This window comes from Adiantum capillus-veneris, chromosome 25 (genome assembly GCF_014529385.1).
Source record: "Adiantum capillus-veneris isolate H3 chromosome 25, ASM1452938v2, whole genome shotgun sequence".
Lineage (NCBI taxonomy): Eukaryota > Viridiplantae > Streptophyta > Polypodiopsida > Polypodiales > Pteridaceae > Adiantum > Adiantum capillus-veneris.
In genome coordinates, this window is record NC_140955.1 from 117,954,601 (window position 1) to 117,972,140 (window position 17,540).

The 17,540-nt window shown below is 39.4% G+C and overlaps 1 protein-coding gene across 1 annotated transcript; it reads right to left on the reverse strand.

Moving 5' to 3' along the window:
* Positions 1-9,555: 9,555 nt before the first annotated feature.
* LOC147425538 (purine permease 3-like) lies at positions 9,556-12,272 on the reverse strand. Its single transcript, XM_086500371.1, has 3 exons — positions 11,827-12,272; positions 10,133-11,379; positions 9,556-9,981 (listed from the first exon to the last, which is right to left on the reverse strand). Exons 1-2 carry the CDS (start codon positions 11,933-11,935, stop codon positions 10,142-10,144), a joined length of 1,347 nt encoding a protein of 448 aa, XP_086356497.1. The 5' UTR covers positions 11,936-12,272; the 3' UTR covers positions 9,556-9,981; positions 10,133-10,141.
* Positions 12,273-17,540: the final 5,268 nt, after the last annotated feature.

Genomic DNA, 17,540 nt, shown 5'->3' on the forward strand with positions numbered 1-17,540 from the left:
ACCATGTATATTATTACATTTGTCACCGCAGTTCCTTTTGGCAATCAATTCTTTATGCCTATGATGTTGTACAATTGTCATTATTACATTTGCCAATCAATTCATTTGGCCTATGATGTGTACAATTGTCAATTTTGCAAACAATGCGTTTTGTGGGTGACTATTTTGGGTCTATTATCTACCCTTGCACTTTTTTTAAAAAGTGAATCAAGTACAATATGGTTGATGGGTGGCAGGGCATTCAATGCCCTACCACCAAAAAAAAATCTATCGGGCGTCGCTATACGCGTCGCTATTTATGGCTCTGTAGCGTTGCTATAGTCTTCTGTGTGAACATCGCTATATGCGTTGCTATATGCGTCGCTATATAGCGACGCGTATAGCGACGACTATAGCGACGCTCGTCGCGACGATTTTAGCGACGCCGGGGGTTATAAAAACCCAGTGTATTTCCGTCGCTAACAGCGTCACAAGAGCACACAACCTCTTGTAGTGTGTATAGATAGTTATTGTTTCTCTTTCTGGTTATGCTTATGGTTATTGTTAATGTTGTTTATGGTTATGGTTATCTGCATTATGGTTTTGATCAAAGTGGTTATAGCCGGTTATGGTTATGCTTTTAAGTTATGATTATGGTTCGTTATGGTTATGCTTTTAAGTTATGGTTATTCTTTTCAGTTGGTACGGTTGTCTTTCATTGGCCTTAAATCTCATGTGAGATCCTACATGAATAGCATGTAGGAGGCGTATACATGATATGGTTTTTCTTGAAAAGTTTATGTAAAAACAAAGGGAACTCTACCGAAATTTCTTCGCGCGGGAGCATGGTTGATATTTTGGTGCTGCTCGCTTTCTTGGGCAGAGGGCAGGAAGTTTAGCTGTGGCTGTGTCCATCTTTTAACTGGGCACATGCCAGGCTACCTACCCTCTGCCCAAGAATTTTTTTTCTGTGATGGTCGTCGCAATCTGTGCCGCAAATAGCGATTGGTTTCACAGCGACGCGTCGCATCGAGATCAGCGTCGATGACACCTTATTTTGTTGTAGTGGCAGTGCACTCGCCGTGTAAAGTCTCTTAGGTTTGGCCACTCTAAATTGGATTAGTGTAGTGTTTGGCCATTCCAATATGCTTAGGGCTAGCCGCTTAGAGTTAACATCTTTTGATTTGGCCGCTAATAGATAGCTGGGTTCGGATGGTTAGGATACATAATGTAAAGCCGCTTAGGTTAAGCCACTCTAAATCGAATTATGATAGTGTTTGGCCATTTCAATTTGAATACATTTTAGTTAAGGGTTAGAGGCTTAGTTTGATCGATAAGAGTTTTAGGATAGATTGTTACATACTCGGGGGGGGGGGGGGGGGGGTCACTTAATAATTATGTGACTGTCATGTGAGTGCAGTAGAAGGGCTTATTTATTTTCATTTTTTCTCACATTTTCACATATAGAAGGGTATCATAAAATGAAAGTAGAAATAAATTTACAGATTGAATAGAAAAAGGGCATATTTTATTCTTTATAAACTCATAGATAAGGAGTTTTAAAAATAGTCGTTGAACGCATGCGATATACACAATTCCCACATAGTGATATCCCCAAGGTTACATATTAATCTACGTGCACTCTCATGTAGACGTGGATGTGTACTTATGCCACACCCATGAATATAGGCATTGACCAATAAAGACAAAAATATTACTCAATGGTCCTAATCTCTGTGTACCTCTAGATCGAGGTGTGCAAGGATCGGGCATGGCTAGAGACTCTAAGGTAGTTAAGCTACTGCTTTTGGTTTGGCTAATTAGGGCTGGTCATGCAAAGGTGATGTTGGTTTGGCCAAATAGGATTAGTGGCAAATGCTTTTGTCGATTAGGGTTATTCGTACAAAGACGTTCATGGTTTAGCGGATTAGGGCTAGCGACTTTTGGTTTGGCCATTATGGTTAGCTGTACAAAGACATTTACGGTTGTTCGTTGGTCCACTTAGGGCAAGCTAGCCGTTTGTTCAACTTTATCTATTAGCTCATGTTATACACTCTAATAACAATCAAGTTGTGTGCACTCACTATTACTTGTTAATTTATTTTGCAATCTTTAGATTAATTATGGACGATAGGATGGCATGTCCTTGTATGCTTTGTAAGCATCAAATCTTTCAAAAACAAAAAATATGTGATCAGCATAAACGCAACAATGGTCTTTTTTTTGTAGAAAATCTACAAGATCTACATTACAATCTCATGATCAAGAGAGAATAGGTCAAATCTTGGATACCAATATTGCTCCAATCTCAACACGGACTCAACAAAGGAGGCGAATATCAAATGAATCACTACTGGTAGAGTCTACTCCATCAACCATCGATGCTACTTTTCGGAAAGTTGAGATAAAACAAATGTTGGATGTATTCTTTGTCATGGACTCCATCATTGAAAGCCAAGGTGGAGAAAGTGCTAGAAGTCAATTCAACACTACCTCTCAACCTCAATCATCCCATCCACAATGATGGCACGAGAATGACGAAGAGGAAGGAGAGATGATGAAAAGGCTTGTGTGCATGCGGCTTTACAATGGTGCCAAAATTTCTTCTTTGTACAGCTGTGGCAATGCTTAAACTACAATGTATTTATAGTGTTAGGTTCGACACAAGTGTTAGAGGGCTTTCAAATAAATATATATATATGTCATATTAGTTTACCTGAAAAGCCAAAGTTCTTATGTAAATTGTTTAAATGATTTTGATAGATTGCTCAACGAGGAAATTTTGCCACAAGGCAATCACATGTCTCCTACCCAACGTTCCGCCGTACAACTGCTTACGAAATTGGGGATAGATTATAAAAAAATCCATACGTGTTCTAATGAGTGTGTACTCTTTTAAAATGAATATGACTATTTGGAACAATGTCCCAAATACGGATCAAATAGGTATAGAGAGGACACACAAGGGAAATTTATCCTTATAAAGATTCTACGACATTTCCAATCATTCCAAGGATAAAGAGTATGTTCAGATGCAAGTCTATAGCAACTTTGATAACATGGCATCAAAACACTAGATCCACAAATAATGTGATGCGGGTGCCTGCTAATTTTGTTGCATGGAAGCACATGGAGGAACGATGGTACTGTGCATTTAAAGATGAGCCTTGTTGTGTTTGTTTTGGAATTTGGAGTTCCCCATGGGCACACGGCCTATTTGCTTGGTGAACTATAATCTTACACCATGGTTGGCTACCAAGAAGGGCCATCTGCTATTGGCACTAATTGTTCTAGGAAATTACAACGCAAAGAACATGGATGTTTATCTGGCACAACTTATAGAAGAGCTTCAAATTTTGTAGATAGGGATTGATGTGGTTGACATGTCCCAATTGTTTGGTCGACCATATGCCCATGTGCAAGGCATTCTCATGTGGACCATGCACGATGGGCCAGGCTTTGGTGAGTGATCAAGCAAGTACTTTGAAACCCATATCTATTTGCATTCTATAGGTGGTGCTATTTCAATGCTTGATCTTTTTTAATTCTTTCGTTCTAGTTTAAAGGTTTGAGCTACTCGAGCAACCATGCATGTCTACTATGTGGTCCTTGACTTGGCTTATGTCACTTTGATTATTTGGGCAAGACAATGTACGAGGAGCATGGAAATTTTTTGCCTGGAGGTCATAAATTGCGTGGACCAAATATATGCAAACACAATTTGCACCGATTGAAGGCAAGTGATTGGAAGAACATGTGGTAAGAACTAAGAGAGTTTATGCCACCTACGATGAAAATACTCTCTATTTTCATGACCTTCCATATTGGAGTGACTTGCTTATCCGAAATCATTTGCTCAACCCAATACATATTTTTAAAAATGTGGGGGAAATCCTGTGGAAGACCATTAATGGAAAAAGGGATAGCAAGGCACAAAGAGATGACATGCAAGCCATGGGAAGAGTGCCAGAGATGTTGCCTCGTCTTAACCCCAATGAAAATTACGTTATTCCAAAAGCTCCATGGGTTTTGAAAAAGTACAGGAGAAACAAGTAAAGAAAGTCGTATCTACATTCAAAACTCCTACAAGGAGCATGCAATGCTTGGAAGCGGCTTTTACTAAAGATGACAAACTAAGTTATCGTAAGTCTCATGATTGCTCCATGATTGACACAAACTTTTACAGTTTATCTTACTAGTTGTCATCAAAGACTGTGTGATAGATGACATAAGAAAAACAATTTACAAGATTGGTTAATTAGTGTGCTAGATCTCTTAAAAAAAGATCAGGAGAGACAACATAGATGAAACTTGTTTAAATGCTATAGAGGTAGTGTGTATGGTGGAGAAGTATTTTCTAATCAGAACTCCTACTATCCAAATGCATTTAATTGTGCATGTGGTTGATGAAGTTGAAGTAGCAGGAATAGTCAATTACAGGTAGATGTTCTTCTTCGAGAGATTTATGAAGACGTTAAAAGGGTGTGTTCATCAAAGGGCTCACCTTGAGTGTAGCATATCCAAGGGATGGCTTGTGCATGACTCTATTGTTTTCATCAATGAGTTTTTGGGTTCAATTGACCTAGGGATGCCCCGATTGTGGACTTTTGAGACAAATGCCAAGGTAACTTGGGAGGAGCCACATAGACAGGGCATCATGAGAAAGATGGATGTTAAAATGCATGAAAAGGTTATGAGATTTTGTCTTCTCAACTAAGAAGTCATGCAAAAGTAGATTGAGAAATATGAAGTGAAAAAGCAACAACGTTTGGCTGATCAAATGCAATTCAAGTGTAATCGTATCACTAGAAGTCTTCCCATTCCAGATCATCTTCAAAAAATGTGAGACGTTTCTACTAAACGCTAGCTCAATACAACAATCTCAAAGGAAAATTGAAATGGAGTATTGATCACTGAAGAGGAAGAGGAGATGTCGAGGGGATGTGCTTGGCATTTATGTATTGTACCTATTTTTTCTTTAAACACATGAAAATATATGAAATGTGAGTCTAAAATTGTTTTATATACTAGCAGTATCATAAATACAAAGCTTTGTGGTCACATGGATGACACACTGGCAAGCTTTGTTCAAGAAAGTTCGAGTAATGCCAAGGATGACAATACATAGACTAGCCAACATGAATACTTTGGCTATATCAAAGACATCTTGAAAAATAGCTTCAAAAAGTTTGATATTTTCATTTTTTTATGTGAAGTGGCTCAAGGTTATTACTAGTAGTCCCAATGCAGATGTGCACAAAGATAAGAGTTGGTTGATTCAAGTCAACTCTAGGCAAGTATGGACGGATGATTGGGATATATTTGCACTTTCATAGCATTATGAATAGGTGTTTATAAATCCACTATGGAAAAAAAAGAATGAAGAAGATTCGAGTAAACCGTGTTGGCCCTTTGTTGTCCAAGTTGCTCCACGTAGTAAACAAGTCTGCAAAGGATTGGAGTTTGAGAATGAAGAGACACATGAGCAACATGCACGGATTGTGGATGATTGGGATGAGAAGCCTAAGCTTAAAGTTGGTACTCTTCTCGAGCCACCGATGCCTGAACCTGAAGATAAGCGATCGGATATTGAGATAGATGCAGTGGAGCCATGGAGTTTGATGAGGAAGATGCAGAAGGTCACATAGAGATACATGTCTTTGGTGAATCAACTCTCATAGAAGATGGAAGATTGACTAGTGATTTTTGTTAAGAACTCTCTTGTAATGTCTAATTTTGACTAATGGATTTTAACTATTCTCCAACAATGAACTCCTAGTGATTTATGTTGCTTTGAGATGTTTATTTGTGGTTATCGTGGCTATTACGATGGTGTCACATCATCGATCTGAAGTAAGAGACAAATACAATTATAATGAGCCAAATCTGGAATGGTTGGACGTAGAGGAGTGGGCAGGAATTGTGCGAGAGATGCAAGAGCATCCATCAGCAGTAGGATGCAGCCAGAGCACACCTAGAGTCTGTAGGATCTTCTCATCTTGGGAGTGGTGGCTACAAAACTCTTTGGTATGAGTTTATAAGTGTCATATACTATCTAAATAGTGTATGTTCATATGTTTTTCTAATGTTTAGATTATAGTTAAGTGTTTAAATTACAAGAGCTTACCATGAAGCGTCCTTCAACGGGTAGAGAGGAAAAATATGGATTCAAGCATAAACTATCAGCTCTTCTTCTGCAGCTTCAAGATGAGGAGGAGACCGTCGACTAGGAGGCCTTACCTTGATCAGTATGGTCGATGCATATATTTTTATTTGTACATGTTGATGTATAGCTAGTTATGTTTTCAGTTCATAGGTACTTTGAGACAATAGCCATGATTCTAGATATATTCATGTATGTTTAATTTTGTTCATGGTTTGAGAATTTGGTTATGGTATGGTTTTGTAATCTACTTAAGGGTATGATTATAATCATGGTTAAGGTTAAGGTTAGAGAATTTGGTTATTGTTATGGTTTTGTAATCTACTTAAGGTTATGGTTATGGTTTGACAATTTGGTTATGGTTATGGTTTTGGAATCCACTTAAGATTATGGTTATGATTATGCTTTTAGAATTCGCTTAAGGTTACGATTGTAGTTTGAAAATTTGATTATGAATATGATTTTGAAAATTGCTTACGGTTATGATTTAAAAATGTGGTTATGTTTATGGTTTTGAAATTTGCTTAAAGTTATGATTATGGTTTTAAAATTTGGTTATGGTTATGGTGTTGAAATCCGCTTAAGATTATGGTTATGGTTTTGGAATTCGCTTAAGATTATGGTTATGCTTTGAGAAGTTAGTTATGGTTATGCTTTTGGTATCCCTTAAGGTTATGATTATGGTTTGAGAATTTGGTTATGGTTATGATTATGATTAAAATCATGGCTAAGATTATAGTTATGGTTCGAGGTTATGGCTATACTTATGCTTAAGGTTATGGTTATGGTTTCAAAATTTGATCATGGTTATGTTTTGTGATTTACACGATGATTATGGTTTGCGAGTATTGTTATAGTTATGTTTCTTGAATCTCGTCATGGTCAATATGTACTCACACATCTGTGGAATTTTCTAGCAAAATGAAGGTGGGGTGCGGTTGCTTTTGCACTCTCCCCTTTGAGTAGAGAGGGCTATTTTTTATGCTATAATATATGCAGCACCAGATTTCAGTCCTCTCTGCTCAAACAATTTTACAAGTTTTGGTGTCGATATGAGCATCTAAGTAGACATATGTATGCCTGTCGGTATGCACTATTATATTATTTTAGCAAGTATACAAATGCTTAGTTTATCGACGGGCATACGGCATACCCGCGAGAAAATTTTTATAACAAGTTTTCGTGTGTGCGATCGTTGGTACGACGTGTTGTAGTTTTTTCAATCACTTCCCAACCATGGACCGGTCAAGGTATTTCGACGAGTCCATACCATCCACGATCACAAGTAAATATCTCATGAGTGTGAGTTGGAATCCATCAAATATATGTGCACTATTGGCTTCGCCTCATATGAGGACCTTATTAATTGTGCAACATATATTGTGATGACAAAACTGATAGGTAGGCATTGCAAGTATACTGACACATAGCCTATGGCATAGGTCTAAGGATTATGATTGTTTCAAAGCTAGGTTTTTTATGTTTTCTTATCATTCGTGTTTATCCCTTAGGGGGGGTTCACTATGTGCAGAACTACCATATCGATCCATTAGGAAGAGAATGGGGTGTAGGAGGGCCTCTTTATATGCCATGAGCTTATGGAGGTGATTAACAATTTGACAAATAGGTGCACGCCATGTCTGCAAGAATGGTGGGTATGTAAGAGATGTGTAAGAGTGGTCAAAGGATGCACTTTTCCCCCTAAAAAGGAGGTGTGAAATTTTATGTTTTTTGGCCTTCCATAACTCCCACATATGATCTCCGATTTTTGGGGAGATCATAGATCCGCAATCTAGGCATCAAGCTCTTTCCAAAGATATGCTACATGATATGGTTTTACCCGGTAGATGTTAAATTCCATTTTGGGAGGAAACTTTGAATTTAAATAAACTAATCATTTTGCCTGTTTGAATTCAAAAGCTGTCCTTTGATTACTTTCTGAATACTAAAGGTTTGACTTCCTTAAACTGCCAAATAAAGAGGCCCTCCTAGACCCCATTCTCTTCCTAATGCATGTGCATTCAAAACATGTTTGTCAACTCTTTCTCTGTGAATTTTCTAGGAATGTAATGTACCCTTTTCTTTTAAAATCTTTAACTTTTTTTTCAAATTTGAAAAAATAGTCCTTCTGTATATATATTTTTGTAAGTTTCAAGAACTTTAAATATCCTTCTATTGAACTCACATGATAGGTTACATTCTTCTTAGGTGATCTCCCCCGAGGTTTATCCTTGCCTCTTAATATAAGTTTTTTATGCAAGCACATATAGAGGTTTAGGGTATGTTCAATGTCACACTCAATACGTGGTTGTGATCTAGCATCCTCTCTATTAAGGGTCAAGAGATAACCTTAGGTATTGGTGCTTGACACTTGCACTTGAGAAAAGAGAAAAAAACAATTCATGAAGGCTTGCTTCTCTCTTAAGTCAAACTCTAATGTTCTATCACCTTATTATTGATGTGTTATTGGCGCTTTAAAAACTATTGCTTTACATGAAATAGTTGTGGATGTCACATGTGATGAGCACCCAAATACTGTTGAAGCACGATTAAGAGAAAATGTGCATAGATTAAGACATTCGTCTAAAGCTGTCACATGAATGGTCATCTTAGAACGATATCATAGCTAGATTTCTTGTCAAAATCAACCATAGCAAAAGTGTAGTTGTAGACAATTCCATAAGACAATGTCCCACCTAATTAAACTAGAAGTATAATTTCAAAAAATAGGGAAAATGTTACCATGCAAGTTTTCTTACACAAATCTTGAGAGATGTACATGTTCTTAGGCAAATAAATTGTAATGCAACTTAATTCATCTGCTTTAGTGTTGCAAACGACGTACACAGACATAAAACAACTACTTAAACAGATCTCAAGACAAAGAAGACGATGTACACATATTGCATCCAATCCGTCTGAGCATCTCCCTCATGTGTGTATGTTTACCTTTAGTAATTGACCTAAAAAGTGAACTCAAAAAGGAGGTACATTCCACTTTGGGTAAATTCGAAAGTACTGTAGACAACAGACATTGCAAAAGAAATCCATCATTTAAGGTCCATTGATTGAGACTACTGGAATATATGCCAAGTTGTATGGTGTTTGGTTTTACTGCATAATTCAGGTCTAATGAAATTACAATCAAGATTTTCCATTTTCAATCGAAAAATTTAGAATATAGACCAGGAAGTGTGACCAGTTGACTGAGAGAGAGAGAGAGAGAGAGAGAGAGAGAGAGAGAGAAGAAGAAGAAGAAGAAGAAGAAGAAGAAGAGAGTTTTAACGTCCTACGAACACTATCAAGAGATCTCAAAGATCTAATCGATGAGGTTTGACACAACAACACGCACGCACGTACACATGCTAAGAGAGAGAGAGAGAGAGAGAGAGAGAGAGAGAGCTATAGAGATGTTATACACTTGGAGGGTATCTTGGTTAAACTTTTTAGAAAGATCAACTCAAAAGGCATCGATTCTAAAGGGTGAGCTGTATGGTACAGGAAGCACATCCTAAATAGTAAGATGTAGACTCCATATCTTCATAAGCCAAAGCAATGGCCCAATAAATCTTGCACGGTACAACAAAAATGTGCACGTTATATTCAAAGCTATCATGAGGCGACACTTGTCAACCTGTTAATGGCCAAGCCATGTGCCGTCAATTTTCAAGGAACAAGAAAGGGACGCCCATCCTCATCAACCCTGCGTGCTTTTCTTGTCCGGCAAGATTGTGTGAATAAAGGCAATGCAGTTTGAAAGCACCACTCTGCCTTTGTACTTCAAAGGGAAAAGGCCCATTTTGCTGTTGCTTATGTACTATAGTGTTGGCAATTAAGGCCTGCATGCACTCACAAAGCTCATTAAAATAGCTTAAGATTTGCAGGTAAAACGCTAGCTATGGTTTACAAGAATTATCAACACCAAGGTCCAATTCTTTTGCTTTAATCAATTTTCATTATTTTGATTTGAGAGATTAATCCCATATTTACCTGGATTTGTCAGTCTCCTCCAATTTGATCCATTGCAATATTATCCTTCCTGCTCTTATGTGCCACATAACCATCATATACGTAAGATATGAAGCCCCATATGGACAGCACCATAGCTATGCCCTTTGTTGCAGAGAAGCTATCATGGAAAAAGATCACTGCCAGCACAGGCAGAATGGGAATCATAACTGTTGCAAACACGCACGACATGAGTGACGACGATAAGAAGATGATGCCAGATCCCCCAATAAAGTAGAGCTGCCAGCCAATGGCTGAACAAACAAGGATCATGACGTAGGCGAGCACACCACCATCGAAATGGAGCGCCTCTGCATGAATTGCTGCAAGATCCCCGTTGATGAACATGCCGATAAAGGAAAACATGGAGGCAACGGCAGAGATTGCAACTTGAACCTCAAGAACCAGGAGAAAGGAGGGGGTGCAAGTGGGAGGAGGGATTGATGCAACATTTGTCTCCAAATTGGGCAAGCTCAGCGGTGTATTGGTTGGCCTTACAGTAGAGAGGGACCGCCCGATGCCGGTGGCCACACATGGCACTGCTTGCACATCTTTTGATGCATAAACCAATTGAAGCAATGGCAAGAGAAGAGCGTAGAGGCCGGAGGCGCCAATGGTTGAGACGATGCCTAGGATATATTCCCTTTCGGTCGTTCCAAGGGGCTTGTCCGAGCCCGAACCAGTCCCTAGTAAGATGGTGCCAATGCTGATGATGACTATAGAGTTTAGAATACAAGCTGACATCTTCTGTCCCACTAGCAAATATGCAAACAAGGCATTGAAAGCAAGCTGGCTCGCGCAAAGGATAGAATTGGTGGAGACAGGCAAGTAAGAGGAACCAAGAGAGTAAAGAAGGTTATCAAAGGTTATCAATCCCCCCAAAACAGTATAGATGAAGCACAGCCTTGGTGTGATTGAATGAGTTGGCCTTGGCCTTATCATATGTAACAGTGTGGTCGGGCCTCTTTGCCAGTAGCCAAAAACGAGTGGCACGATGAGAACGGGCCAGCCTGCACTTTGTATCCAAGTATATAACCACCTTCTAGATCCTCCATGAACATAATAGTACCTTCCCAACAATGAGCCGGATGATAGACCCAAGACTAGAGCTGCACTGCTTGCTATCATTAGCACCCAATATGTCATATCTTTGCCAAAGAACGTCGACGTTTCTGTTTCTTCCTTGTAATCACTTTCGGCCGTCTTGCTGCAACCTTTCATTGATATTCCTGCAAGTGCACAGCACTCTAGAACTTTTAGACTGCAGCTTAGTTGATTTTTGTAGAAAATTTCACTAATAAAAGTACTTGAACTGTATGTGCTTCAATCAATTGATTCTGTTTTTTCCCCAAATGAAAATGATGCAGGCAGATTACATGCATGTAGTTGATTGTCAATTAAAAAAACGATCAAATCAACAATGCAGATACTTCCTCATGTATTACTCTCACCAATACACCATAGAGGAATTTTTTTCCTTTTGTCATGGGTAACGACATACTAAGGAGTTCTTTTGAGTGACAACCATGTGAATTGTGAACAATTGATTTGTTCTGTATGAGCTGGTGTAATAAATGATTCCGGCGCCCCGCCATATCAAGTCAGCGACCGCACTCAAAAAAAAAGAACAAAAAACAAAGCATTGAAGCATGGAAATTCAAGAGAATTTTGGATACCTTGATGCTCCAATTTTGAGAGAGAGACTTGGTTAGCTAGGGCAAGCTCCTTGACAGTAACCGACGTCGGCATTGTTGTAGCTGCGGTGCGGCCAGCTGTGGCAGCCATATTGATCTCTCTAGCTTGTGCTTTCCCAATGAGTCAGTTGATTGAAGCAAGCATGTGTGGTAAGGGGTCTGTGTGTACTGAGAAGAACATGGGCGATAATTGAGAGCCCTCTTTTTAAAAGCATCTGAGCTGCAGAGGCCATGCGAGTGTAAGAAGTGTTGATTTTCGAGGACTCTAAAGAAGAAAGTCAAGGGAAGGACAAGCTCACACTCTCATACACTGATCACTCTCTCTCTCTCTCTCTCTCTCTCTCTGTGTGGCTGGCTGGCTGGAAGTGATTCCGGGAGCAGCCTATACACTCACTCTCTCTAACCTCCAAACTTCAACGCCAAATTGGGCATCTTGCCTCACCTTATATACTTACGTCATGAGGCTGGTGCGGGACCCACATTGCTCTAGATGGCGCGCACACACACAGAGAGAGAGAGAGAGAGAGAGAGAGAGAGAGAGAGAGAGAGGTGGGGCTGGGGCGGGGGGAAGTTGGGACCATTCGGGACTTTTGAAAAGGTTGGCAATTAGGCCTAGGTGCCGTGTTAATTAACACTGCTTATTCTATACGTGAAATTATACGCAGACCTAGATTACAACAAGATCTTTGACTGTGAATTTCGTGAAGTGGTAAGCTAGATCAGCCCACGAGTCAATAAAGTAATCTCATGCATGCATGCATGCGCCCACATGTGCCCGCCCCTGGGAGACAAAGAAGGATAGAGGTGTGTCTGTGAGAGAGAAGCTGGGAGGGGGGACTGGCCCCGAGCTAGTCGTGTACGTCTGTGTGTGTGTGTGTGAGAGAGAGAGAGAGAGAGCAGCTTGTGGGTGTGTGTGAGAGAGAGAGAGAGATGGGGGGTCCGGACTCCAGACTCCGCCTCTTCTGGTTGTGCGTGCAGCAATATTGTGTGTCTGCCTTTGGGAGTGTGCATGCATGCATGCATGCATCTGTGGAGGCCGCAGCCCACAGGCGCCAACGAACGAGAGAGAGAGAGAGAGAGAGAGAGAGAGAGAGGGTGTTTGAAAGTGTGGCTATCATGGATAATGCATGAGGGGGCGCCGGGGTCGCGGGGAACTTTTGAAAAACACTGTGCCACAGGATAACTGCAAGTTGCAATAACAGCTAGAATTATCGGTAGTACGAGAGCCAGCTAATTCTGCGGGTAGCGAGATGAAAAAGATGGAGCAACGCCTTCATGGATAATCTAGAAAACACATGACCAGGGAGCTAGCTGGGCGGCGGCCTATAATGAGAACAGAGAGAAGCCGCTGATTCCCTGCTGAAGGCTTATGAGTCATGACAATATTATAGCGGCGCTGTGGGCTGTGGGCTGGGGGCAACTCTAGTGAGTAGTATGTCAGTGTCTTGAGAGGGTGCGGCCCGCGGGTGAAGATTCAAGAAGAAGATGAGGTGATCAGGTGATATATTGGGTTGCTCACGCACATCCATATCACACGTCATTTACATGGTTTCAATTATTGAAGCCCACAAGCCACAAATCCAGCCCATGATTCTCTCTCTCTCTCTCTCTCTCCCCCCGTCTCCCCGCAGCCCATCTCTCTCTCGTGACGTCCCCCACATTTATAATAATCAGGAAAACCTGACTGATCATCAGTCCTAACCCACATTCTGTATCCTTGATAACGATCCCTTGATACGTATATTGTTTTCAACCCTCCCCCCCGACAATTACTCCCCCCCTCTGCTCCTCTCATTCCTCACGGTTAATCCTTCATATGCTTGTCAATGTTGTCATCCATCCCCCCCCCCCCCCCCCTCTCTAAAGTTACTCGTTAGTTTCGGTCAACCTTTACCCAGGCAAAAATGACAGCCAATATCCCATACTATGTAACCTAACTGTCAAAAATCAAACAATTTCGCACATTTTTCATGTATTGAAGGTGGATATTTTTGTACATAAACATACATTAAAAGACACACAAGTGCGCTATGTGTATATACTAAATAGGCATCAATATACATGTCTATGTATGCCTAATATTGATGCATAAACATGTGCATATGCTTTGTAGCCATCTATAGACATGCTCGTGGATGTAGACTCAAGGACTCAATTAGGTTTTGTCACATGGACTCACCTAAAAACAATTTTGAAATTTTGAAATTAACAACCAAACAAAGAATATATCTGAGCTCTTTTCAAAAGCACGTATACAACAATGACTTGGAGAGACAATATCAAATTTTAGTACAAATCAAAGCTTTCATAGGTATAAATATTCAGGTGTGACACGTAAGTAATTACTTTCTCTATGATTGCATCTCTCACCCTTAACATGCTTGTCATGTAGATCTCAAGAATCCAAAAAGTTACTATTTGTTTTAAACTTCATAGTCAATCTTTACCCTGCAAATGATAGCCAAATATGCTACTTCAGGTAGCATGATTGTAACTTGATGCAAACTTTTTCCCAAACATTGAAAATAAGAGAGAGTAATCTTGGTTTAAGATAGTAGGTTTACATCCTTTGTGATATTTAATTATCATTTGTAGGGTAAACATTGACCAACACTAAGATGTAACTTTATAGATTTTTGAAAATATTTGACAAGTGTATCAAGGTTAGTTACAGACATAGATACACATATATACAGACTTAACAATTCATTTAGTGTCAATCACATGGGCTCACTAGCAACACATTTACAATGTAGAATGACGAATGGAATTGTATCCCTTTCTCTCTTCTCCTTTACAGGGACCAAATGAAAAGGAAAGCCGCCTTACTTGTGTTGGATCAAGCCAAAAATAATAATAATAAATTTTGAAAAGAGAGTCATATGGTGTATCAAAATGGTAGTTCTCATAGAGTCAAAACACCAAGCATATACATAATTTTGTTTGTATATGCACGTCATTACTTATCAAAGGTCAAATCATGGTTCATGACAAAGGGTGAGTAATGGACTGTAACAAATTGAAATTCTAGAACAATCTTTGTAAAATGAACAAGGACATAAATTCAAAATAAAAAGGTAGATAACCGATAACAAGGACATAGGTAAAACGTAGTCTACTAGAGTTTTATCTATAAATTTTACATCTATTTGGGACTATTTAGTAAAAATCTTGGACTATACCTAGGCTAGGTTATAAGCTTGATCTCCAACTCAGTAACTATAGAAGATAGTAAACATGCCTCAAATATCATATATGAATGAAGTGTGTGGGGCTTAAATTATGGGTAAGCAACAAAGGAAGGAATTTCCACGAGATCCCTCTGGTACTTCTACTTTGGGTGGATCTTTCTATTTTTTATGCTAGTTGATGAATTTAGTCAAACAATTTAAAGTGTGGCACAAGCTTGTAGAAAATGAGATAGAAAAGAAGGTCAAGAAACTAATTTGCACATATAGAAAAGGAATATTCATTTCAAAGAATTCAACATCTACAACAACGAGCATGGCATCAAGTGTCACATTACTACTGCTTACACACCACAACTGAATGGAGTTGTGGAACAATGCAATCAGATTGTGGTAGAGATGGCATGATGTATACTTAAACACAAGGATATGACATGCTCCTTTTAAACCACAGGAGCAAATATAGCATTTTATATCCTCAATTGAAGCTACACAAAGGCTCTTAAAGGAAAACCGCCTCAAGAAGCTTATTTTGGTAAGAAACCTTTGGTCTTGCGTTTCAAAAAATTTGGGTGTTTCTATTATGCACATGTTCCTTTTTCCAAGAACAAAGTTAGAAGCCAAAAGCAAAAATTGTGTCTTGTTAAGATATAGCAAAGAGTATAAGGCATAGAGACTTTATGATCTAGAGGCAAAGAAGATACTCACTAGCCGTGATGTGATATTTGAAGGACCACATTTTATGAAAAAAATGTATTCATCCAATTTCTCATTAGACAAAGAAATAACCCAACTTATGCCGGATCAAAGTCATGTAATAATTGAGGAGGAGGAGTTCTTTTATATGAGATTCCAAACAAAACTAACCAACCTATTGTAGCATCGTAGAAGAAGCCACTACCAATTAAGTGGGCTCAATAGCTCTTTGATGATTGAAATTCCCATGTTCACAATCCTCGTGAAGAACATGTTTTGCGAAGGTCAAAGAGAATAGAGGATAAAAAAACTTGCATCACTTTGTATTATTATGGAGACTATAGTTATAACCAATGCTCACATACTTTGGTTTGCAACATAAATTTTACGTTGTACGTGAATGAGCTCGGTGGTAAAAATATTGGGGCAGTAAGCATAATGGGATGTAATTTTTAAGGTCCAGACTTGGGGGGGGGGGGGGGAGAGAGAGAGAGAGAGAGAGAGAGAGAGAGAGAGAGAGATTAATGGGTTGCTCCTCTTTGCTTGCTAATGCCATCAATCGATGTTCCCAGAGTAAATTTTTAGGTAGAGCTTGAGTCCTTGAGAGTTTGCACATCAATAAAACTTGAACCATTGCACCTCCACACATGTGGCTAGAATTAGATGATGGTTGTAAGTGAAGTGCAAAAACACTGTACAGTCATGATAAATCACATGATGCTCCCACAATTATGAAATCTTGTAATGAGTTGTACCTTTATGAAAAATGGAGACATGTAGGCGCCAAGCATTGGAGTCATTAGATGATGGGGATGCTACATGCTTCTTTTTCTTGTCATCCATCCCCTTAAAATGCACATGCAATTTCTTCCTTTGGAGTCAGAGACCTCTTGGACTATGCATCCAACAAGCCAACACTTTCCTAGGCTAAAGCTCATGCAAATCATCAGTTACTAAAGTGCATAAGGGAGAAAGTTCCATTAATGCATGGAAAGGTGTGACGTGTGTTGCTGTTACTAGGAATAGGAACACCACTTAAGAGATTTATGCCTTTAGTGGACTTTATGAGTTAGCAACTTTACAAGGTAATGTAGGCGATGCAAGTAGTGCCAAAAAGACATTCACTTGAGATGCATAGAGAACCAAAGAACCTAAATCAAACCCTATAATACTTTGGCCAAGGGAAGTAGGCTGGGAGCATTTTGGATTCTTTTAGAGTGAGGTGGAGTTCTTGAAAGATAGAGGAGGAGGAAAAGAAAAATTGGAGTCCTTACTAAGAGAGAGTTTTAACATCCTAGGAACAAAGAGAGAGAGAGAGAGAGAGAGAGAGAGAGAGAGAGAGAGAGATGTCCTCGTTGAAAAGTAGAAAATGTGCGCTTTTTGCAAGAAAAATTGAATCTAACTGACCATAACAGGTGAGGGAGAGTTTCAAAGGAGGTTTTTCTATAGAATCAAGTGATTTGGTTCTCCTAATTTGTGACGTTAACATGGACAAGCATGCTTAATGATTTTAAGCTAATCTACTAGTACACACATTACAACAAAAAAGGGGACCTTCGACGCATTCCGTCATTATGCCCGTCGATATACGCGTCTCTACAAAATCGGCGCTATATGCGTTGAAATACGTGTCGAAAGGTAATTTGATCGACGCGTATTTCGACGAGCTTAGCGACGCGCATAGCAACGACCATAATAGAGAAAAAAATTATTGGGCAGAGGACAGGCAGCTTGGCCTGTGCCCAATGAAAAGATGGACACAGCCACAGCCAGACTGCCTATCCTCTGCCCAAGAAAGCGAGCAGCACCAAA